General features: G+C 36.1%; 1 protein-coding gene and 1 long non-coding RNA gene across 3 annotated transcripts in view; one reads left to right on the top strand and one right to left on the bottom strand.

Moving 5' to 3' along the window:
• Positions 1-27,500, top strand: part of ass1 (argininosuccinate synthase 1) — a 79,022-nt gene that overhangs the window by 29,500 nt on the left and 22,022 nt on the right. For both annotated transcript variants that reach the window (XR_012405858.1, NM_001004603.1), the window contains exons 6-11: positions 4,905-4,979; positions 8,417-8,487; positions 8,577-8,607; positions 18,070-18,160; positions 26,270-26,354; positions 26,514-26,578. Coding sequence is in view for 1 of the 2 variants with exons in the window: in NM_001004603.1 (NP_001004603.1) it covers positions 4,905-4,979; positions 8,417-8,487; positions 8,577-8,607; positions 18,070-18,160; positions 26,270-26,354; positions 26,514-26,578 (418 nt within the window). In the remaining variant the exon portion in view is untranslated. The remainder of the gene's footprint in view (positions 1-4,904; positions 4,980-8,416; positions 8,488-8,576; positions 8,608-18,069; positions 18,161-26,269; positions 26,355-26,513; positions 26,579-27,500) is intronic.
• Positions 10,802-13,682, bottom strand: LOC141385728 (uncharacterized). Its single transcript, XR_012406630.1, has 3 exons — positions 13,547-13,682; positions 13,184-13,455; positions 10,802-12,473 (listed from the first exon to the last, which is right to left on the bottom strand). It is a non-coding gene; the product is annotated as an uncharacterized lncRNA (long non-coding RNA).

Below are 27,500 nucleotides of genomic sequence, written 5' to 3'. Positions count from 1 at the left end.
AATCAAGACTGAAAACACATCTGTTTAGCTGTGCCTTTACTGAATGAGCACTGTGCTGCATCCGACAGATTGCACTATCATGTTTTTCTCTTCTTCTTCATTCTTTTATATCACATTTTACCTGTTTTTATGTTTTGTTTTGTTTTTACGCATTTTTATTATTTGTTTTTATTTTTATTTTACTTGTTTCTTTTATTCTTGTTTATGTAAAGCACTTTGAATTGTATGAAATGTGCTATACAAATAAACTTGCCTTGCCTTGTAAGTGTTCATTAGCGAGTATGGATGATGCAATACTCGACGCATGTGGCACACTTATATGATTATAATCAGTAATCAGTGATAATACTGAACATAGGCATAGACAGCTAAACATTTTGCTATATAAATGATAAATAGCACTTCAAATGGTCACTCACTTGTATTTGAACGCACTCAGCAATAACAATGTGATGCTAGTGAAGTTGTCCGTGCTCTGCACTGTTTTTCCTGTTAACTTTTTAAGGCTATAGAGTGGAGGAACTATGACGTCAATTTGTATGCAAAAACCCGGTAGTGAGTAAGCATTATAGCAGTTCTGGTTCCCTCTTTCTAAAGTCAATGGGTTTTTTCAATAGGATTTCAGTTAAATCGCCTAAATAAGGTTCGTGGCTAACATAAACTCAAGATACTTTCACGTTTTATTCTATGACAGGGGTCACCAAACTTATTCCCGGAGGGCCGGTGCCCTACAGACTTTAGCTCCAACTCTAATCAAACACACCTGAACAAGCTAATCAAGTGTTGTGTGTGACTTATAAGCTGCGTCCCAAGTGGCACACTATGCACTCATGCACTATGTACTTATGCACTTACACACTCAACAGGATAGTATATGACGGTAGTGGCGTCCCAAATGGCACACTAATGTTTTTTTTACTATGCGGAAATTCAAACCGTTTTCCTGATGACGAATGACGGTCGCCAAATCAGTGAAATAAACGACCGGCTTATCAAATAATACCTGCCGTGAGTATTATCGCATTCACCATTGGGAGGCGCTCTAATCACTTTCGTTGGAGAATTTTGCTTTCACCATCCAAAATAAATAAAGTTATCCAACATGTGCGCCCGATAGCTCCGCCCCTTCCGCTACGTAAGCAAACCTGCGGTCGTTGAGTGCGCACTCATGAAGTGTCCATCATTACACACTTCATTATACCAGCTGAATAAGTGCATCATCCGGGTAATTTAAGTGCACTTATTATTTTTTTTTTAGGTGTGAAAACACTACTTACACTATTTATACTACAAAATGGCGTAGAATAGTGCATAAGTATGCGATTTGGGACGCACCCAAGGTCTTACTAGGTATACTTGAAACATCCAGGCAGATGTGGTGAGGCAAGCTGGAGCTAAACCCAGCAGGGACACCAGCCCTCCAGGACAGAGATTGGTGACCCCTGATCTACAATGTAAAACACATCAGCTACAGCACACTCTTGATCTTTAAAATCGCTTGCGCTTCTTTAAAAAGACGGCTGCCATCCAGTTTCTAAATGGGACTACAGGCGGTGTCGGAGGCATTATACGTCTGGAGTGCAGCCCGCTTGTGTTGGACATTAGGATTTGTCTGTGATTTGAGTATTTTCATGAATAGTACTAGATTAGTAATAGTTTGTAGTGTTTTTCTGATTGGGAATTCAGATTGTGCGTAGATGATGCCTACACTTGTGGAGGCTGTCGAGACTTTTTAATTTGTTGATCATTTATTTTAATTAAGCGATATTATGAAGATACTGCTCACCAGTGCAGCCTGTCTCTGTCCGGCTCTCTGTAATGCAAACATGTGAATAAATGTGTAAAATTACACACATATTATCTGTCATTTTCACGTGATCGTCAGTTTTTTTCTTCATCTGAACACATTTAACTCTGTCATAACTGCAGTATTTACACTCCTCCATAAACTGTACAGCAGATGTGAGTGTATGGGCTGCTTTTCACTGTACTTCGTGACATACAAAAGTATACTGAATGTTGTTCTCGATCCATCATAGAACTTGCAGGCGTATAGACTTGTCCCTCATGCCTCGATTCTGTCGTCTGTTAAGGTAAGCGGGCTGTGTGCACGCGAGCGATGCACTTACTTAAATATGTCTTATGCTATGTAGGCACATTTAAACATACAGTTTTAAAACTTTTACAACAACTGTAAAGCAAAACAGATGTATTTCCCACGTAAAAACATAGGGCTATATAGATGTGTTTTTGCGTATTTATTAGTGCTGTCAATCGATTAAAAAAACAACAAATTAATCGCATTTTAAAAATTAATTGCGATTAATCACATTTAAAATACTGAAACTTGTAATTTTGGCTATTCAAATGTAAAATTACTGTAAACGCAAGACAAAAACTATTTAAATTCAAAATATTATTGTTTATTAGAATTTTTGTTTAACTTGTAACACAGATTTCTTCATGTAAACAACAAACCCACAATAAACCATCAAGATACTGTCCTGACAGCCATATTTATTACATAAATTAAAACACAGGCATGTTAATGCCATTTGAATTTCAAAACAATCAATGCCAATAAAGAAAACATTGATTTCCATGTGGACTGCAAAAAATGCCCAAATACAGGCAAAGCAGATATGCAAAATGGAAAATTATAATAATAAAGTATTGAACACAAACAACTGCACTCAACAGGAAAAAACAAACAAACTGCAACTGCATTAATTGCGTAAATTTTTTTTAAACGCAATTCAAATTAATATATTTCAAATAATAATAATATTTCAAATTAATCGCATGCGTTAACGCACTAATTTTGAGAGCAGTAGTATTTATTTGTTTATAATATATAGCGTGCATTATAATATAAACAGAGAAATTAAATCTGTCACAGACATTTCAATTTCAATTATTTTTTTCAATTATTTTTCATTTTATTTTCAGTCCTTGCGTTTGCTTTTAAGATCCAAAAGTGCTGAAAGTTGTATTTTGGTGTGAGGATTATGCGGCTGGACAAAACGTGTAAGTGTTTAAACACCGAGCTTATTATTCGCAATCTTCAAAAAGCCCATCGGAAAAATCCTGTAGGGATTTTATTGAGGGAACCAGTTTTATGCTAGCAGCCGATTAGCCCACAAGGTGACGTCATATCATAGTTCCTCCACTCCATATGAGGCGTCTGCGTAAAAGAAGTACAATTTAAAATATTAAATGATATATACCCTTCTAATAGATTCTTACACCTTAAGTTTAACTTAGAAAACTCACCATGCCATTTATGTAAACACTTTAGTGAAGACACAGAACACATATTTTTCTCTTGCAGCGCCGCTCAATCATTTTTGGAAAAAAGTACAAGACTGGTTGATAATAAAAAATGTGGATGCTGAAGGTTTGACTTTTACATTACAAGATGAACTATATGGAATTACTAAAGATTGCTCTACTTTGCACGATTTGATAAATATGATAATTGTGTTAGCCAAATATTTTATTCATAAAACATCTCCATTATTGTATTTAAAAAAGAACTTAAAATATTTTCAGATGCCCTGGTTAAAATGAAAACAAAAATTGCCTTAAAAAATATTTGTAGTATATAACTTGCCATAGATGATATATATGTTGTACTTTATTTTTTATTTATTTATTTATTTAATTTTTGCGTTTTCCTTTCACTCTTGGATTTATTTAAACTTGAATGTTTTTTGTACATTTGTATCTTTGTATGTTATTTTGTGTTGAGCCTTCCATATATGACACACAAGTTGTAAAGTTGAATCCCATTTTGTTGTATTTAGATTTTGTATTTTCAATAAAAAAAAAACAAAAAAAAAAAACGGAAAAATATCTATATGAGGCGTCTGCGTCATGACTGTAATATTGAGTAGAGTCACAGGAGGGCGCTATTGTTCTGTCTACACACATCACAGCCTTTTCTACAGTGTAAATATGTCAATAAAAATAGTAAATACCATCTGATCATTGTCATAAAAACGATTTGGAATTTGAAACATTGATCTTTGTGTTTTGCTGACTACTTTTAGTTGTCATTTTCTGTGTGTTTTGATGGATGAATGAGGTTATCTGTTAGTTGTTGTGAGCTGTGTATGATTGTTGTGAGCATATGTAAGCTGAATACACCGTGACAGGGGTCTTGTGGTGGATCTCAGCTGTAAGAGCAGCAAACAGCTTGACTTCTAGTTGATCATGTGTGAAAGTGTCAGAAGGTGGATTATTCAGATGAATCATCTGCTGATCTGCATCCCAATCATGACCAATACTGCAGAAGACCTACTGGAACCAGCATCAACATCGGGATATAAAAATACGGGAATGCCCCTACAACTGTTACGAATATGGAGAGGAGATGAGCTTCAAATGAGAGAATACATAACAAACATTAGAAAATTACAAATAAAATGAAAGGTTTAGCTTATTAAAATCAATTTACTGATCATATCAGTGTCATCGTACATCGTAAAGGGTTAAAAGTGTGTTCATTTTTTAACTTTAATTGTTCAACCATTCCTCCGCTTACCACTAGAAGGAAGCCTGCCTGTTTGAGAACCACTGGTCGAAGCAGAGTCAGAGCTTACTGTCCTAATCAAATCATTAATAATCAAGACATGATCATGTTTTATTGTGCTCATATAAGCAAAATCTAGAGGCCTTTGCCTTTCATATAAGACACTTCTGACACTTATTCATCAGCTAGAAGTCCAGTTATTATTCGCTGTTCCTAAATCTTGAAAAGGCTTTTGTCAGTGAGTGTACTGCTTAATCTTGATTAGGACGCTTTTTTAAAAGGGGTTTTTAATCTCTATGTGCTTTTTTTCCTGGTAAAATAAAAGCAATAATAATAACAATAATAATAGTCTGTGTGTTTCCTCCATTAGGTCATCGCTCCATGGAGGATTCCTGAGTTTTACAACCGTTTCCGTGGCCGGAAGGACCTGATGGAATACGCAGAGGTGATCAGTACATCTACAGCTCCTCTAAACAAACTCCGTGAATGCGCGCTATGATACATATTTTTTCATAAATACAGTCACAGTTATGTTAAGCTTAATTGTTATATTAGGAGCGGATTAAATATATATTTATGAATATATTATTATTATTATTATTATTATTATTATTTTGATCTAGAAGAAGTGTTAATATGTTAATGAACTTTTTTATATGAGGGACTATAAAGATCATTAATAGACCTGATAGAAGTCTTGGACATTTCTTTAAAAAAATTTAAATTAAAAGTATAAATATTTTTTAAGTATCTCGCATTTTGAGTAAATAATAATAAAAATAGTTAATAACAATAACAGTAATTAATAATTGTAATAGTAAACCTTTATAATAATTATTATTAATATCAGTATTATTATTATAATACTTTTTAATCCAGTATAAGCATTTATATAATAATATACTGTATATATGAGGAAATATAAAGAATCTTTTGTGACCTGATAGAAGTCTTGGACATTTCTAGAAAATATACTATAATATAGTATATAATATAGTATTTTTTTTTCAAAGAATCTGGCATTTGTAAGTAAATAATAAAAAATAATAACAATGGGAGTAAATAGTAATAGCATACTTTTATAATAATAATAATTTTATTATTATTAATGATATTATTCATGTTATTATTATTATTATTTTTAATCCAGTATAAGTATTTATATTTGGTACTTTTAAAATTAAAAGTATAAATATATTTTTAAGTATCTGGCATTTGTGAGTAAATAATAATAATAATAATAATAATAATAATAAACAATAACAACAATAATAGTAATAGTATACTTTTATAATAATAATAATAATTATTATATTTATATTTTAATGATTTTTAATCCAGTTTAAATTTTTTAAATTACAATTTAAAGTATAAATATATTTTAAAGTATCTGGCATTTGTGTGTGAATAATAATAAGAATAATAATAGTAAATACGAATAACAATAACAGTAATTATAAATAGTAATAGTACACCTTTATAATAATTATAGTTATTAATATCAATATTATTATTATTTATTTAAAGAATTTTTAATCCAGTTCTATTCAATTTATTTCTCTAGCGCTTTTACTATGTGGATTGTGTCAGAGATGCTTCACATAGAAGATCTAGTAAACTGAAACCGTGTCAGTCCAGTTTACAGAGTTTAATTTTAGTTCAGCTCAGTTCAGTGTGGTTTAATAATCAATACTGAAAGTCCAAACACTGAAGAGCAAATCCATCCATGCGCAGCTCCACAAGTCCTGAACCATGCAAGCCAGTGGCGACAGTATAAAAATTATAATAGTATAAAAGTAAATATAGAAATTCCAGTATAATAATTTATGTATAAATATTATAAATATACTGCACATATATAAGGGGAATACAAAACATAATTTGTAGACCTGAAAAAAGTCTTGGTCATTTTTATAAAATATACTATAAATATATATATATATATATATATATATATATATATATATATATATATATATATATATATATATATATATATATATATATATATAAAATAGTTTGTTTTTTTCAAAGTATCTGGGATTTGTAAGTAAATAATAATAATAAATAATAACAGTAAATAGTATTAGTATACTTAAAAATGTATTGTTATTATTATTAATTATATTATTATTATTACTATTATTATTATCATTAATTATATTATTATTACTATTATTATTAATTATATTATTATTACTATTATTATTTTATGTATATTATTATGATTATTATTGTTATTATTATTAATAATATTAATAAGTTTATTATTAATTATTATACTATTTTGTATATTATTATTATTATTATTATTATTATTATTATTATATGCATATTATTATAAATAGTATTGTTGTTATTATTAATAATATTAATAATTATATTAATCATTATACTATTATTATTAATAATTGTATTACTGTTATTATTTGTATTAATTACATTATTATTATTAGTGATATTATTAATAGTATTAATAATTTTTAATCCAGTAAAAGTATATATATATATATATATATATATATATATATATATATATATATATATATATATATATATATATATATATATATATATATATATATTAATATACTGTATATATAAGGGAATATAAAATATTATTTGTGAAGCTAATAGAAGTCTTAGCAATTTCTAAAAAATATACTTAATTTTTTATTTTTAAAGTTTCTGGCATTTGTGAGTTAGTAATAAAAATTATTATCATTATTTTTTAATTTTTTTAATCATTTTTAATGCAGTATAGGAGTTAATATGATGTCCCCTGCTGTCAAAATGCACACATTTCACTATTAAAACAAACGTTTTTATTAAATTCTTTTACATTTGCTTTGAATAAAATGTCCACTAGAGGTCATTAGAAAACTGTACATATGCGGGAATATAAAAGATCTGTTTCGGTGTGTGTGCATGTGTCTGTGTGTGCCTCTGTACATTTATTTAATTCATATAATAAATATAAGACTTTAGGAAGTTAAATGAGATCCAATTAAACATGCAGATTAAAAAAATTAAATAGGTTTTCTAAAACGGTTCCAGTCTGAGTATAATGAGTGTTCATCATTTGTTTATTGCTATTGTTTATTTTAGTGCTGGGAAAAAAACATCCACCATTAATCACATTCAAAATAAAAGTTTGTTTTGACATGTGTATATGTGTGTGTGTGTACTGTGTATAATTATTATATATATCTATAAGTACACACAGGTATGCGTATATTTGAGAAAATGTTTATTATATGTAGATATAAAATACTGTGCATATGTATGTATATAGTTTTGTTTGTCACATATACATAACAAATATACAGTCAGAATTATTTGCCCTGCTGTTAAACCTTAATACTTTTATATTTTACCCCAATTTCTGTTTAACAGAGAGAATTCAGCATATTTCTAATAATAGTGTTAATAACTCATCTCTAATAGCTGATTTATTTTCTCTTCTCCATGATGACAGCACATAATATTAGACTAGATATTCTTCAAGACACTAGTGTTCAGCTTAAAGTTACATGTAAAGGCTTCACTAGGGTAATTAGGGTAAAGTTAGGGTAATTAGGCAAGTCATTGTATAACAGTGGTTTGTTCTGGAGACAATCCAACACTAATATTGCTGAAGGGGGTTAATAATATTGACCTTAAAATGGCTTTAAAACAATTAAAAATGTTATTCTAGCTGGAATAAAACAAATCAGACTTTCTCCAGAAGAACAAATATTAGAGGAAACACTGTGAACATTTCCCGAATCTGTTCAACATCATTTGGGAAATATTTGAAGAAGAATGATCATTGCACAGGAGGGTCAAACCAGCTTATGTTTTGGATGTGATTTAATCTTTGCTCTTTTTTTCCCGTCTCAGAAACACAACATTCCTGTTCCCGTCACACCAAAGGCTCCGTGGAGTATGGACGCCAATCTGATGCACATCAGGTGAGTTTAAGATGCTCATCTACATCTCATATTGCATGTTTAATAATAATACTAATAATAAAATTATTAATGATCCTGCATCTCAACAGCTATGAGTCTGGCATTCTGGAGAACCCCAAGGTAAGAGATCTGCGCAATACATTCATCATTACCAGAGCTGAAGTGTCACCAGGAAAAAGTTTAGAATTTTGATCATGCATTAAAGTGCACGGTGGCTCAGTGGTTAGCATTGTGGCCCCACAGCTAGGGTTGTAACAATATACCGGTATGACGGTTTACCACGATTTGAACGTGCACGATTATCATACCATGAACAATTGCATATCAACGGTTTTAACCCTTAAAGACCGAGACAGCCATCCGCGGCTAAAAATAAGTATTGCTCTTGAATGTTTAATAACTTTTGATCCGCTGATCCGATTCATACAATTCAAAGATTGGCATAAAGAAGAGAGTCTCAGCTTTCCAGTGCTGTATCACATAACATTCGCAGACTTTCAGAGACTCCGGAATCAGTGCGGTTACGTCATCAAAATTCGACAACGCTGATTTGACAAAGAAACGCTCGTCACTGTGTCTCCGGACAAACCAGACATGATACATTGATGCATTGTCCCTCCTCCATGCCCAGATTGGTTCAAACTCGCTATATCACAACCAATAAGCATAGGTTTCGCTTTTGTTTGTGGACCAACACTGAGCTTTTTGAACAACACGGAATGAGAGATAGGCATACATTTATGCGCGGCTAAATAAAACGCAAAAAAAAAAAAGTTTTGCATGAAATAATTCTCATACTAAGTACTTTTGCATGCACATCAGCACAGAAACATGACAAAACAGTGACACAGCAAAGACGAACTGCTGCTCTTGCTGTTTTCAAAAGACGCAAATGAAGGTGCAGCTGTTTGTCTGCATTGCAGACAACCATATCCAAATCCATATCCACAGACAACCATATCCATGCTGGCACATAAAACCTAAGGATGTTCCATATTGAATCTAGTTTCGTTATGTAACTATTTATAGTATAGTAAATATTTATATCTATTTTTACTGAGGATTTGCACCATGTTTATTTGGACTTTATTTGGACTTTGACACATTATTTATTATTTTCTTATTTTTTTATTTGTTCATTGTAAGTGGTGTTGTTTATAGTAACTGAAAATATATTATTTGGAAAAAGTCAAATTTGCTTCACTGTTCTATTATTTTGTAACATTTGTAACATACCGTATACCGCGAAACCGTCAAACCGTGGTATTGTTTTAGACGATTATCATACCGTAAAAAATTCATACCGTTACAACCCTACCCACAGCACTCATTTCTCTGGTGTGAGTCCCGGCTTGGACAGTTGGCGTTATTGTGTGGAGTTTGCATGTTCAGACTCAACTTTATTAACCTATTTAGGCATATACTAAGACTGAAATAGGTACACTAACAATTCTGGTGTGATTTCTGACTGTTGTACGTGGGAAATAAGCAGAGTGATATAGAGTCACTCAAAACATGCCGGAACTACTTTAGCTGTGCCTTTATTTGACAATTAGCACATTCATCAGCCAATCAGAATCAAGCATTCAGTTTTAAAAGTAAATAAATGAAACAACACACTCAACAGTCTGAGCATTACTAATATTAACTATATAAAAGTCATCATGTTTGCTTTATATAAGTCTGACATCAACCTGACAGGTGAACGTGCCTCTTTCATGAAGACGTTCAGTCATATCGAGTTAAAATGCAAATGATCTGCCGCTATCAGATCGAGATTTGTCAGCGTTTAGCATCAGCTCAGGTTCAGGACACGGCGATTTACGCGTCACTTCCAATCCAGTGGCCAGATTTACTGCTCGACTTTCATCCCTTCACTCATTCTTTCCACCTCTTTTCTGTCTCCTCGCTGCATCTCTCTCCACTCCGGCCTTTGATTGAAAGCAAATGAGGCACGGCTAACATGAGGAAAGAGAGAAATTTACTTGCTGTAAGTCTTTCAGGAGGGACAACAATATGTATACGGGCAGCTGAATAAAGCATGATGGCTCTCTTCACGCACCATTTGCCTGCAATGCTCCGGCTGTGGATTATTCCTACCTCGGGCTGCGGCGCGGGGTTAAAGGCCGAGAGCAGATCCACCCGCAGGGGGTCAGGATTGAAATGCATTGATCCCGTCACATTATATCAAGCGCTCAGACGTGCTCAGATTCACCTGATCTGAGGCCTGTCTCTGCCGCTCGCTTTCAAGCCTGTGCACGTCTGAACCAACAGCGCATTAGCAGATCATTGATTAAAGAGACTGATTGACAATCAGGTTTAAATGCCTTTATTGTTCAGGAAAAAGACACGGACGAATCACTTCTGTTCATATTGTTACATGAGCTGATGTTGAGAAAAGGGCATTTCTGAACTATAGTAAAGTACTAACTTAGTACTACTACTGAAATTGTTGCTATGATAACACAACTATAGTAATTGATCTGTTATGGTGAATCTACTGTTTCTATGGTAACACAACTATAGTAACTGATCTGTTGTGGTAATTCTACAGTTGCTATGGTAACACAAAAACTATAGTAATTGATCTTGTGTGGTGATTCTACAGTTGCTATGGTAACACAACAACTATAGTAACTGATCTGTTGTGGTGATTCTACAGTTGCTATGGTAACACAACAACTATAGTAACTGATCTGTTGTGGTGATTTTACAGTTGCTATGGTAACACAACAACTATAGTAACTGATCTGTTGTGGTGATTCTACAGTTGCTATGGTAACACAACAACTATAGTAACTGATCTGTTGTGGTGATTTTACAGTTGCTATGGTAACACAACAACTATAGTAACTGATCTGTTGTGGTGATTTTACAGTTGCTATGGTAACACAAAAACTATAGTAACTGATCTGTTGTGGTGATTCTACAATTGCTATGGTAACACAACTATAGTAACTGATCTGTTGTGGTGATTTTACAGTTGCTATGGTAACACAAAAACTATAGTAACTGATCTGTTGTGGTGATTTTACAGTTGCTATGGTAACACAACTATAGTAACTAATCTGTTGTGGTGATTTTACAGTTGCTATGGTAACACAAAAACTATAGTAACTGATCTGTTGTGGTGATTCTACAATTGCTTTGGTAACCCAACTATAGTAACTGATCTGTTGTGGTGATTTTACAGTTGCTATGGTAACACAACTATAGTAACTAATCTGTTGTGGTGATTTTACAGTTGCTATGGTAACACAACAACTACAGTAATATAACCAAATGACCCAATTCTGTTATGATACTTTAAATGCAAAGATGACGTTGTTTGTTATGATAACGTGACATAAACAAATACATCACTTTGGGCCTTCATCTTTGCATTGACAACTTGACGTTACCAAGATGACAAAAACTCGTCATAAATCTGTCACAAACATGATTGTCATGAAGACATTATAATTCTTTCATCAATGTTTTCATCGTGTTTTCAGTGGAACTTTCACTATTTGTCATTAAAAGTGTCACTGCAGCAATGTCAAAAAAACAGCATCATTAATGTGTAATGAAGTTTCAGCTTGTACCACTGTACTTAAGGTCGAAACAAATATTAATGACACTATTTGGGTCCATTAGTACCAATTGAGCATCAACGCCACAGCCTACCTGAGTATTGCTGCTGACCATGTCCATCCCTTTATGAGCACAGTGTCTCCATCTTCTGATGGCTACTTCCAGCAGGATAACGCAGCATGTCATAAAGCTCAATCATCTCAGACTGGTTTCTTGAACATGACGATGAGTTCACTGTACTCAAATGGCCTCCACAGTCACCAGAGCTCAATCCAATAGAGCAGCTTTGGGATGTGGTGGAACGGGAGATTGGATCATGGATGTGCAGCCGACAAATCTGCAGCAACTGTGTGATGCTATCATGACAATATGGAGCAAAATCTCTGAGGAATATTTCCAGTAGCTTGATGAATCTACAACACCAAGGATTAAGGCAGATCTGAAGGCAAAAGAGGTCCAACCTGGAACTAGTAAGGTGTACCTAATAAAGTGGCCAGTGAGTACATATGTGTATTATTCAGGCATATAATAATGGTTAATATGTTAATAAATGCTTTATTAATTTCATGCAGTTTTGTGACCTAATCTAAAGTGAGGACTGTTTATGCATTATAACTGTAACGTGTCTGTATCACAACACAACTATGATTCTGTTCATCAAGGCAGCATTCATTAAACATAAACATGTTAGATTGTTAAATAATTATTTGTTACTTATTGTGTGTAGTTTCAAATGGCATTATTGCTCCAGTTATTATTGCTTTATTACTATTACCATTAATAATAATTAATATTAGAGTGATTTCTGAAGGATCATGCGACTCTGAAGACTTCAGTAAATTCATCTTTAAATCACTGAATAAAGGATTAAATTTTAAATCTTCTGTTGAACAGTTATTTTATAGTGCAATAACATTTCACAATTGTACGATTTGTGCTGCATTATTGATGAAATAAACAGCCTTAGTGACCAGGAGAAGCTGATTTAAAACATTTAACAATCCTACTGACCGCAAACTTCTGAATGATAGTGTGTGTGTGTGTGTGTGTGTGTGTGTGTGTGTGTGTGTATAATGACAAATGTTGATCTCATTATTTCATCTGAAACAAGTAATCAGCTTACCCACATGTTTAACCAGACTGGATACTCCGCTTCCGCTCCAGGCTTTCCCTTTAACTGTTTTCCTCCCTGAAGGCCAGTGTTTTACTCAGAACTCCTGCATTTACATACAATCACACTTTATAAATGTGTGAAGCGCATGCAGTCGAGCAGTGTTTAGCCGTCACACTCCGCTGTTAAATTCTTTCCGCTAATTCTAGGCTTGCGGATGCGTCTGCGACAGGCTTTTAAGGCCATTTCTGCACTCGTCTCCTGGAGTTATCTGGGGACAGATGCTAGTGAAGCAGAAAATACAGGCGGCGTTTAGTTAAAGCGACAGTAACGAGCGCCTCAACACCTCCGCACGGCACACATCGGTTTATTTACCTCTGATCATGTTTGTCTGGTAAAGCTTTCCGTTTAAATGCACCCGCCGCTTATTTCACATAGTTTCTCCGCAATCTGCCACACACACACACACACACACACACACACACACACACACACACACACACACACACACACACACACTGACATCTCACTGTAATCTGCGGTAATTGGTCAGGGATGCTATCTGATGGACACACACCAAGAGTAAGAGACGCACACACTTGTGCACACAGAGACTCGCATGCAAACACACACAGACACTTGTGAACACACACACACACACTTGATCACACATGCACTTAAACAGACAAACACACACTCTCACACACTTTTATACACCTTCACTCTTATACACACAAACACACACACACACACTTGATCACACATGCACTTACACAAACACACACGCTCGTGTACACACTCACACACTTATACACCTGCACTCTCACTCTTATACACACAAACACACACAAATGCACACACACACTTGATCACACATGCACTTACACAAACACACACGCTCATGTACAAACTCTCACACACTTTTATACACCTGCACCTGCACTCTCACTCTTATACACACACACACACAAACACACACACGCACTCACACACACACACACACACTTGATCACACATGCACTTAAACAGACAAAACACACACGCTCGTGTACACACTCTAACACACATTTATTCACCTGCACTCTCAATCTCACTCTTATATACACACACACACACACACACACACACACACACACACACACACACACACACACACACATTTATTCACCTGCACTCTTACTCTCACTCTTATATACACACACACACACACACACACACACATTTAATCACACATGCACTCACCAGGACACACTTACACTCAGTGTTACCCTCACAGTCTCACACACACATTTTCACACTCTCATATAAACACGCACAAACATACCCGCACTGTCACACGCACTTACACACACACACACACACACACACACTTGTGCACTCTCACAGCACTTTTCCGCAACAAACACATATGCGCCCACACACACTCAGTCACACTTACATACACACACCCAAACACACACACACAAACACTCGCTGTCACACACACACACACAAACTTGCTGTCTCTCTCACACTTACACACGCGTTCTCTCTTTTACACACACACACACACACACACTTAATCACACATGTACTCACCAGGACACACTCACACAGACAAACACTCGTGCTCAAACCCTCAGTGTTGCACTCACACAATCTCAAACACACACTTTCACACTTGTATACACACGCACAAACATGCTCAGTCACACCCCCCACAAACACACACACACTCGTGTACACTCCTTTTTGTACACTTACACACACACACACTTTCACACTAATGTCCACACACACAAACATGCGCACACTGTCAAAGCACACTTGAGTGCACACTCACACACTTTCCCTACACACTCACACACACAAATGCTCACGCTCACTTATATACATGCATACAAACACACACACACACTTACTGTCACACACATACACAAACACTTGCTGTCTCTCTCTCTCTCTCACACACACACACACACACACACACACACACACACACTCTTTCACACTTATATCCACACACACAAACATGCGCACACTGTCAAAGCACACTTGTGTGCACACTCACACACTTTCCCTAAACACTCACACACACAAACGCTCACGCTCACTTATATACATGCATACAAACACACACACACACACTTACTGTCACACACATACACAAACACTTGCTGTGTCTCTCACTCTCTTACACACACACACACACACACACACACACACACACACACACACACTCTTTCACACTTATATCCACACACACAAACATGCGCACACTGTCAAAGCACACTTGTGTGCACACTCACACACTTTCCCTAAACACTCACACACACAAACGCTCACGCTCACTTATATACATGCATACAAACATACACACACTCACATATTTACTGTCACACACATACACAAACACTTGCTGTCTCTCTCTCTCTCACACACACACACACACACACACTCTTTCACACTCATATCCACACACACAAACATGCGCACACTGTCAAAGCACACTTGTGTGCACACTCACACACTTTCCCTACACACTCACACACACAAACGCTCACGCTCACTTATATACATGCATACAAACACACACACTCACATTTACTGTCACACACATACACAATGCTGTCTCTCTTTCTCTCTCTCTCTCACACACACACACACACAGCAGGTGTGGTCAGAGCAGTAGCTTCAACGAGTGTGTGTCTGTCAGACGTGAACACTTGATGTTCTTCAGACCGTGTGGCTTTTACTTTCCTCTTCTGCTCACAGGAAATAAACGTGTGTGTGTGTGTGTGTGTGTGTGTGTGTGTGTGTGTGTGTGTGTGTGTGTGTGTGTGTGTGTGGGTGTTTTCCTGCATGAATATAAGTACTTTTGTCCTGCAGACGTGTCACTCGAAGCAGAAAGCCTCAGTGTTCAGGCTTGAGGGATGTTTGGACTGAACGTTTGTCGTTAACAGAACATCAAGACTGAACACATCTGTGCAGTCGTATTAAATATACACTTACTGCAGTTTAAACACGGCTGAATAACACTGAAATCAACGCTGTTGTGTGCCAAATGATTATATTGTTGTTGTTTTACTAATGAAGTTGTGTTTTGACTCCTGTTATTCAGTGAGGATTAAACTGTACTGGCGTTTTACATCAGGTGTGCAAAGATTTATTCTTCATTTCATACATTTGAGCCTGTAATTGTCATTTATAAGGGATTTATAATGCATAAACAATCCTGAATTTAGAGTAGGTCACAAAACTGCATGAAGTTAATAAAGCATTTATTACCATATTAACCATTATTATATGCCTGAATAACAAACATAAGCACTCACTGGCCTCTTTATTAGGTACACCTTACTAGTTCCAGGTTGGACCTCTTCTGCCTTCAGATCTGCCTTAATCCTTGGTGTTGTAGATTCAACAAGCTACTGGAAATATTCCTCAGAGATTTTGCTCCATATTGTCATGATAGCATCACACAGTTGCTGCAGATTTGTCGGCTGCACATCCATGATGCCAATCTCCCGTTCCACCACATCCCAAAGCTGCTCTATTGGATTGAGCTCTGGTGACTGTGGAGGCCATTTGAGTACAGTGAACTCATCGTCATGTTCAGCAGTCTGAGATGATTGAGCTTTATGACATGCTGCGTTATCCTGCTGGAAGTAGCCATCAGAAGATGGAGACACTGTGCTCATAAAGGGATGGACATGGTCAGCAGCAATACTCAGGTAGGCTGTGGCGTTGATGCTCAATTGGTACTAATGGACCCAAAGAAAATCTCCCCCACACCATTACACCACCACCACCAGCCTGAACCGCTGATACAAGGCAGGATGATCCATGCTTTCATGTTGTTGAGGCCAAATTCTGCCCTGAGCATCTGAATGTGTGAGCAGAAATGGAGACTCATCAGAGCAGCAACGTTTCTCCAATCTTCTATTGTCCAGTTTTGGTGAGTCTGTGTGAATTGTAGCCTCAGTTTCCTGTTCTTAGCTGACAGGAGCGGCACCCGGTGTGCTCTTCTGCTGCTGTAGCCCATCCGCCTCAAGGTTGGACGTGTTGTGTGTTCAGAGATGCTCTTCTGCAGAGCTCGGTTGTAACGAGTGCTTATTTGAGTTACTGTTGCCTTTCTGTCAGCTGGAACCAGTCTGGCCATTCTCCTCTGACATATGACCTCATCAACAAGGCATTTGCGCCCACAGAACTGCCGCTCACTGGATATTTCCTCTTTGTCGGAGCATTCTCTGTAAACCCTAGAGATGGTTGTGTGTGAAAATCCCAGTAGATCAGCAGTTTCTGAAATACTCAGAGCAGCCCGTCTGGCAGCAACACTCTGAACTGCAGCAGATCCTCTTGACCATGTCTACATGCCGAAATGCAGTGAGCTGCTGCCATGTGATTGGCTGATTAGACATTTGCGTTAACAAGCAGTTGGAGAGGTGTACCTAATAAATAATGAATGATTCATAGTGTGCAGATATTATTGCATTGTTCATGTAATATTTTAGTTGGAACGTGTCTGCATGCAGATTACATTAACATACTTATATTATAATTGGGTCTCAAAACACACCCAAAGTGTGTTTATAGATAGATCTCTTGTTGCTTTATTGCTCTTGATTTATTATACAGTGTCCTTGAGTTGCTAGAAAGATGCCTTTAAATAAAATGTTTTGTTGTTATTATTATTAAATTTAATGATAATAATGAGATAAACAACTTATTAATGAGGAAATGTAAAATAAACTGTCAATCGTATCTTTTTGAAAATACAAAATATGCATGAACTAAATATGTGCATGTACATACAGAACTTCAGTGTTAATGGAGAAGGGTTATTTGCAGTTTGGGATTTTGTCGCTATATTTATTTTATTTTTATTAGTAATGTTGTTTTTCTCTGCTGTTTTTCAGAATCACGCACCTTCAGATCTCTACCAGATGACCAAAAACCCTGAGCATTCTCCTGATCAAGCAGATATGCTGGAGATCGAGTTCAAGAAAGGCCAGTCTCTATTATTATGATTACTACTACTATTATTATTATTATTATTAATTATTATTATTATTATTACAGTTATTGGCCCTCCTCTAACCCTTCAGTTGAAACACATTTCCTGAGTGGTGTTAAACTGACAGAAGATTTATTTTTAACACATTTTTAAGCATAACATGTTCACTACCCAAGTTCTTTTGTCTTTGCAATGATGACAGTACATAAACTAATAATAAAACACTAAATAAAAAATGAAGATATCCTAAAAAGCTGTAAAAGCAGTAAAGCTGTGCCTTTACTGAATGAGCACTGTGCTGCGTCCGACAGATCGCACTTTTGTGTTTTTTTCTTCTTTTTCATTATCTTATAACATTTTAACACATTTTTATCTGTTTTATCTATTTTTTATTCTTATTTTTATATTTTTTATTTTCATTTTCTTACACTTGTCTCTTTTATTCTTGTTTATTTAAAGCACTTTGAATTGCCACTGTGTATGAAATGTGCTATATAAATAAACTTGCCTTGCCTTGCCTAAAAGTAAAACATAAATCTAAATAAATATACAAATATATATAAAAAATATATTAATTAAAATATACCTTTTTAAAGCAAATACATTGAATACTTTTTGATACTATAATACTTAATCTGTTGTGGTGATTCTACAGTTGCTCTGGTAACAAACACTATAGTAACTGATCTGTTGTGCTGACTCTACAGTTGCTATGGTAACAACTATAGTAACTGATCTGTTGTGCTGATTCTACAGTTGCTATGGTAACACAACAACTATAGTAATTGATCTGTTGTGGTGATTCTACAGTTGTTATGGTAACACAACAACTATGGTAATTTATCTCTTGTGCTGATTTTACAGTTGTTATGGTAACACAACAACTATAGTAACTGATCTGTTGTGCTGATTCTACAGTTGCTAGGGTAACATGACAACTGTAGTCATTAACCTAATTACCCTAGTTAAGACTTTAAATGTCACTTTAAGCTGTATAGAAGTGTCTTGAAGAATATCTAGTCTAATATTATTTACTGTCATCATGACACAGAAAATAAATCAGTTATTAGAGATAAGTTATTAACACTATTATGATTAAAAATGTGTTGAAGAAATCTGCTGTCTAATAGTTTAAGGGGTTAATTAATTCGGATTGCAATAATAGATGGATGGATTGATTGATTGATTGATTGATTGTTTTTTTGGAGGGGGAGCTGTGCCCCAGTAGAGCTTTATGTCTAGCAACACCCCTTTCATAATCTATGCAGAAGTTATTATATTCCAACTGATGAGAGAACGAAGCCACTTATGGGGGGTATTGGGCCAGGACGCACCTTTAAAATGAAACCTTTAAATGTTAAGATTTTAAAAACCTTTAAAATAAGATCCTGACGGTATGAAAACCTTGGATATAAATATCCCGGTACTGTGATTGCTTCTCTAAACTGTACTCTTTTTAAATGTGTGGGTAAAAAAACAAAACCTTTTCCTCTTTGTACACAATATATTTACATTTGGGAAACATTTATAATATTGTGGAGCTGTAAACATGTCCGGCTAAATAATGACCATGAATTATTGACTTCTGCTGACTTCATTTGTTTCAAAAACACTGATTTCTTTATGTTTTAATACAGAGATCTTTTCTGCTGGAGATACTGCTGTCCTAAAAAAAGTTGATATAAAAATCTCACTCGTACCTTAGGAGCGGTAGCAGACAATTTTGACGGGTTTAACCACTTAAACTCTGCGACCTGGTACCGGGTCCGTGACGTCATCGACTTTCGCTTTAAGATTTAAAGGCCTAGCGTTGCACCAAACCCCGTAAGTGGTGTCGTTTGAAAGTGTAGAATCTATATTTTATGCACATATGCATCACTTTGGTTTTTATTCTACTGTGTAAAAGTTATTTACACTTAAATACACAGTATTTTGGATACCCCAGCTGAGTATTTTAAATTGGTTCATTTTCATATTTTTCATCTGACACATGTACAAGTTATAGCTCAAATGAAAGCTCTTGCTGGTGCTCATACGGTTCTAGCATTCTTTTTACTGAATTATATTCATATGCCAAACAGTTGCTGAATGAATCCCTGTGTTTCCATGGCGCAGAAGTGAAAACAATACATTCATGATCTATAAGCAGCCCCAAATAGCACAGACAGCCGTCATCTCTTACCTTATGCTGTGCGCTTCAGGCCCATTCTCCTCTGTTTTTGAGGTGATGTCCATAAGTAATCCTTTTATATGTCTGACGTGCTCCAAACACAGTGAATTATGTTTGATAAAACAAAAGAATAGTGAAATATGAAAACAATGATCGTTCCCTGTGGCTTAATTACAGCATGCTGGACCACACAGAACCTAAGGTGCACTTTCAAGTTTGAGTTTATAAAAAAAAAAAAAAATACAAAAAGCGCCTCTTTTTTTAGGTGTTTATTATAACACAGACGACATATACAGTTATTTTTAAACACTTTCAATAGTGTTCTATGAAAATTCAAAGGGTTTTCTTTAAAATGAGACCAAATGTTTGCATTTACAACTCTGCATGTGGATTTGGGAAGCTTTTAAATTTGGTTAGGCAAAATCCAGGCGGAAATCCCAAAATAGCAGCAGAGTTTAAGTGGTTAAAAACCTTGACTTTTCCAAACGTTGAAAACGGTTATCGTTTCATGCCTATGCAGAAGTAAATGATGCCATGGACCTGGTGACGTGTATATGCAGAGCTTAGGAGGAACATTTTACACAGTATTTCCCATTAAATCCTTTCCTTTCTGAAGAAAGTTGAAGTAATTCATTTTTGGCTGCAATAAAAGCATTTAAAAATATTCTACAACTATTTTTACGTAATTATTAGTTTTGATTGTCCCCAGAACAAATCACTGTTATACAATGACTTGCATAATTACCCTAACTTTACCCTAGTTTCCCTAGTGAAGCCTTTAAATGTCCCTTTAAGCTGTATAGAAGTGTCTTGAAGAATATCTAGTCTAATATTATGTGCTGTCATCATGGCGAAGAGAAAATAAATCAGCTATTAGAGATGTTTAACACACGTTTGCACTTGAGATGTGTATGAAAAGACTTCAAATTTCCCATGAGGCTGAATAATGTAGTCCTCAACTTCAGATCCAGAGGTGTTTCGCCCTGATGAATGGCAGTTTTTCCTCGCAGTTAAACAAAGTGTGCGCGCGAGTTCCCATATTTTGCTCGATTATAATCTCAATGGTGGTGTGGGACCCCAGTGCACTGTTTTATCAGACAGCGACGTCATTGTGCTGGATGATCCGTTTTGATCGGCCATCAGTATTCATAGATATTTGAGCACGTCCATTTAATGTCCATGAGAAAAGCTGTTTTAGTGCTTCTCACAATAGCAGCCCCCCGCGGCCGGCCCGCTCCTGTAAAGACCTGGTTTATCTGTCTATTCTGCGCGCTCTTTTCTTCTCCGCGCTTTCTCAGCACTCTCGCGCATTGAGGAAAAAAGAATTTTAACGACCAAACCTTCTCGCTCTTGTCATTTTAACCCCCGTTTCTTCTGCTGCTCCTCAAAAGGCCAGCGGAGAGCCGAAAGAGTGGAAAAATGTAAAGCGGTAATTTTTCCTACAACTGTGTCTCGGCTCCTATTGTTGCTTTAGAGGCCTGCAGCAGAAAGAGCCCTGAATGAGGGACCGGACCACAGACTCGCTGGTTGCTGTTTTTCGGGAACTTTTTAATCTAATTATTAGCTGTTTGGAGGCTCTTTTGCTGCCCTGTGGCCTGGACACTGTGGATGTGGGAATGGAGGCTCGGATGAAAGCGCTTGTCTACTGATATTTGTCAGGGAAAGAGTTCAGCGCTGTCCTTATTTACTCTGAACTGGGCCAGATAATGATTCATACTTCACTCGGTCATTATTGAGATCAGGAGTGCATTTCAATAATGACACACACACACACACACACACACACACACACACACACACACACACACACACACACACACACACACACACACACACACACACACTCACACACACACACACACACACACACACACACACACACACACACACACACACAAACACACACACTTTACTTTTACTTAAGTAAAGGATGTGTGTACTTTTGCCATCTCTGATTACTATTATAGTTTTTATTTCACATAATTTATATTTATATATATATATAGTGATGAGTGTTTCAGAATCTCTGACTCCTCAAATTATATATATATATATATATTACATATTACATATACATATATATATTAGTTTCAAACAAAGTAGAATCAAAACATTTATCTTTAGGAAACATTTCCTCTTGGTAAGTTTTCCTCCTGAATGAATCTCTATTTGAACGAATCTTTTGAGTCAGTGATTCTGAATCAGTCATCACTCTAAATGAATCAGCTGTTTTGAATGAATCACCTGAATAAATTTTGAATCTAATACTGACAATTTTACTCTCATAATTGCTTTCTTCTCCATCTATCTATCTATCTATCTATCTATCTATCTATCTATCTATCTATCTATCTATCTATCTATCTATCTATCTATCTATCTATCTATCTATCTATCTATCTATCTATCTATCTATCTATCTATCTATCTATCTATCTATCTATCTATCTATCTATCTATCTATCTATCTATCTATCTATCTATCTATCTATCTATCTATCTATCTATCTATCTATCTATCTATCTATCTATCTATCTATCTATCTATCTATCTATCTATCTATCTATCTATCTATCTATCTATCTATCTATCTATCTATCTATCTATCTATCTATCTATCTATCTATCTATCTATCTATCTATCTATCTATCTATCTATCTATCTATCTATCTATCTATCTATCTATCTATCTATCTATCTATCTATCTATCTATCTATCTATCTATCTATCTATCTATCTATCTATCTATCTATCTATCTATCTATCTATCTATCTATCTATCTATCTATCTATCTATCTATCTATCTATCTATCTATCTATCTATCTATCTATCTATCTATCTATCTATCTATCTATCTATCTATCTATCTATCTATCTATCTATCTATCTATCTATCTATCTATCTATCTATCTATCTATCTATCTATCTATCTATCTATCTATCTATCTATCTATCTATCTATCTATCTATCTATCTATCTATCTATCTATCTATCTATCTATCTATCTATCTATCTATCTATCTATCTATCTATCTATCTATCTATCTATCTATCTATCTATCTATCTATCTATCGTAGGGATGCACCGATATTTTTGGCCGATACCGATAACCGATAATTCTTCAGACTTGGAGGCTGATAGCCGATATATACATAGGCCGATAATTATAAATATTTCAAAATGTTATATTTTTATACAGCAAACTTCATAAAAGATTTTACTGCTCTTTTGAACTGAATAGCCTATACACAAAGCAAAAAAGCTATGATTTCAAAATTGCAAGGTGATTATAGACCTATATTAACGATTTCACACAAATCAGCATGCAAAAAATACATTATTTTATTTTCTTCACAGCAAATTAACATGCAACTTGACTGTTGCATAAAAATAATAGGTTATAATCAGCAAGCAAGTTAAATATATTTTAAATAAGATGAAAATGAAAGAGCCAAGTACTAAAACCAGCTCAAATGTTCTTAAATAAAATGTCACAGTAATGTACATGTGTACAAATGTGTCATGTCCGAAAAAGCCTTTTTTAGAGGTGTTTTGACCGTTTAGAGCCACCATACAAGTGAAAAGCTAGATACAGAATGTATTATTTTAGAAAATGCTGCATAAATTCTTTTTTTGAGCACATGTAGCATCAATGCTTCTGTGTTCGTTCTTGCTGTTAATCGCGGGGAAAATGATGGATGAAAAGTGAGGGCTCAGATTTGCCCTCGGAGTCAGATTTTGATACAAACCTGATCATTGAGCTCAGACGACTTTATGACAAACACAGAGCAGAATATAAATTCAATTTTCAATTCAATTCAGCTTTATTTGTACAGCGCTTTTACAATGTAGATTGTGTCAAAGCAGCTTCACATAAATGGTCATAGTAACTGGATCAGGGTGGTTCAGTTTTTAGTGTTTAAGTTCAGTTCAGTTTAGCTCAGTTCAGTGTGCTTTAAATTATTACTGAGAGTCCAAACACTGAAGAGCAAATACATCGATGCGTAGCTCTACAGATCCTAAACCATGCAAGCCAGTGGCGACAGCGGAGAGGGAAAAACTTCACTAATAGTAGAGTGAAGAGAAAAAAACCTGAGAGAACCAGACTCAGTTGGACACGACCATTTTAATTTCTCCACTGGATAAAAGTCTTGTGCAGAGCTGCAGTCACCGCGGTGGAGGCTGGAAGATGGCCTCAGCGAATACTCGTCTGTCCCTGGAGCGTCGCTGGAATCAGACTCATGTTCTCCACTCCCCCCTGACCAACAGCGCAGCAGCAGCTCAGGATACGGCCTGGTCCAGGATATGGACACCTTGGGATCATCTCGTCGCTGGTCTTGAATTGATTCAGTGACTCTGCATTATCTGAGGGCCTCGGAATGAGTATCCCCAGGTGGAAATAGAGAATAGAGAGAATAATTAGCGTAGCTGCTGTTCATAGTGTATATAAACAAGATGTAGAAGCCCGTGTGGAACCCGCTAAGTGATGCATTGAGTGTATGCTTTACTAAACAGATAGGTCTTTAATCTGGTGTTGAACTGAGAGGGTGTATCTGAGCCTCGGATGTTATCAGGAAGGCTATATAAGACAGAATGTTTGGCCCGTATGCTGGATTCAGTGACCGGTGCACCTAAGCTCTTCCCTGTTGATTTGTGAAGGCTCAAGGCTGTCAGATCGATGTGTGTGTGCGCGCGCGGTGAAAGCTCTCTCGCGCGCTCGTTATAATCAATATGAATATTCTGATCAAACTGAATACAATCTTACATCAACAACACATGGCAAGCAACACGTTGACAATAACAAATAATCAGATTAGATCACAAACAGCCTGACAAGTTTTTGTTTAGCACGTCACGTGTGCAGGTCAGTTTGGTGTGTGTGTGTGTGTGTGTGTGTGTGTGTGTGTGTGTGTGTGTGTGTGTGTGTGTGAAGCGAAGAGGGAGAGACAGAAAAGAGGATAGTTTTTTTGCAATGAGAATTTCAGGGATGCTCCCTCTTTTGGTGATTGTAAGTTACATGTGTCCTCGTTCATTTACCGGTTGCAACTAAAAGAGAAGGTAGTTTGAGTCGGCCCTGGAGTAATAAGTGAATCTCCCCTGCTATCTCTAACGCAACAAAGAGACGGAGCAGGAAAGGTTTACACATGTAGTATTTTTTCCTGAGACGATTTAAAGCAAAATACACAATGACACTCTATCAAACACATCTACAATGATAAGGATTATGTTTACTTACTGAGTTATTAACGCACAGCAATGCCACATGAAGAAAGGACAGACGTTGAAGAAATAAACAATGAGGAGAGCTCCATTAGAGTGCAGTGGGCAAGTCTGAACACATTCCACCCACGCATGCGCGAGGCAGACGGGTCTGTACAATTCCGTATTTTATCGGCTTAAATATATCGGCCTAATTTAGACATCGGATCGATAACGATAATCTTAAAAATTGCATTTATCGGCCGATAATGATATGGCCGCAAATATATCGTGCATACCTAATATATTGTCTACTGATATTTGTCAGGGAAAGAGTTCAGCGCTGTCCTCATTTAACTCATCACTTGTAAAATGATTAATACATCACTGAGTTATTATTCAGATCAGGGGTATACACATATAATGAATGAATTTTTAATCACCCACTGACGATTCTACTTCCACATTTCCTTACTTATGACATAAAAATGGATTTTGAAAGATCTAAAACATGTCTGCTTTTCGAGATTAAATGATGATGAGTTTATATTTGATCTGCTCTTGGCTGTTGTGAATGGCTCCTCATGGATCGGCAGTATGGTTATAGGCTGTGGTGTTGTGTTGTAGTCTTGTGTTGACTCTTCATGGCTCTGCTGTATGTTCACATGTGTCGTGTTGGGCTGGTGTGTTATTGTGTTGTGACTGTGCTGTCTTCATCTCCTCAGGTGTTCCAGTGAGAGTGTCTCATTTAAAGGATGGCATCAGTAAAGAGACCCCGCTGGAGATTTTCTGCTATCTGAATGAGATCGGGTGAGCAGAAACAAACTGACCTCAGATCAGGAGTCATGTGACCCTGAGCCTGAAGGGGGCGCTTAGAAGCTGAAGATCTAATAGTGGTGTTGTCTACAGTTCACTGGAGAATATCTCTGCATTCATTTATTAATCAATAACCTGATCTCTCGTACACAGAGGAAAGCATGGTGTGGGGAGGATCGATATCGTGGAGAACCGCTTCATCGGAATGAAGTCCCGAGGTAAGAACGCTCACGTTTCTCAGATTCATTGCATTTTTAAAAGTGCTTTAGATTAGTTAATGTCATTATTAGGGAATTACCTGAAGTATAATAGAAAGCAGAAAGTAAGTTAGAAACTATTTGTATATACAGTGGGTACGGAAAGTATTCAGCCCCCCCTTAAATGCAGCCATTTGCTAAAATCATTTAAGTTGATTGTTTTCCTCATAAATGTCCACACAGCAGCCCAAACTGACAGACAAACACAGAACTGTCGACATCTCTGCAGATTCATTATAAATAAATCTGAACTGTCACACGGTCCTCAGTATTCAGAGCCTTCGCTTAGTGTTCAGCAGAAGCCCCCTGTTGATCTAATCCAGCCGTTAGTCTTTCTGGGGAAGATGCAACAAGTTTTTCAGACCTGGATTTGGGGATCCTCTGCCATTCCTCCTTGCAGATCCTCTCCAGTTCTGTCAGGTTGGATGGTAAACGTTGGAGGACGGCTATTTTTAGGTCTTTCCAGAGATGCTTAATTGGGTTCAAGTCAGGGCTCTGGTTGGGCCATTCAAGAACAGTCACAGAGTTGTTGTGAAGCTACTTCGTTGTTATTTGAGCTGTGTGTTTAGTGTCATTGTCTGGTTGGAAGGTAAACCTTCAGCCCAGTCTGAGGTCCTGAGCACTCTGGAGAAGGTTTTGGTCCAGGATGTTCCTGTACTTGGCCACATTCATCCTATACTGCAACCAGTCGTCCTGTCCCTGCAGCTGAGAAACGTCCCACAGTATGATGCTGCCTCCACCACGCTTCACTAACGGGTCTGTATTGGACAGGTGAGGAGCAGTGCCTGGTGTTCTCCACTCATACCGCTTTGAATTAAGGCCTAAACATTCTGTCTTGCTCTCATCAAACTACAGAATCTTGTTTCCCACCATCTTGGAGTCC

The sequence above is a fragment of the Danio rerio genome, chromosome 5 (genome assembly GCF_049306965.1).
Source record: "Danio rerio strain Tuebingen ecotype United States chromosome 5, GRCz12tu, whole genome shotgun sequence".
Taxonomy (NCBI): Eukaryota; Metazoa; Chordata; class Actinopteri; order Cypriniformes; family Danionidae; genus Danio; species Danio rerio.
The sequence above is the reverse complement of the archived record's forward strand: the minus strand, read 5'-3'. Positions and strand labels throughout refer to the sequence as shown.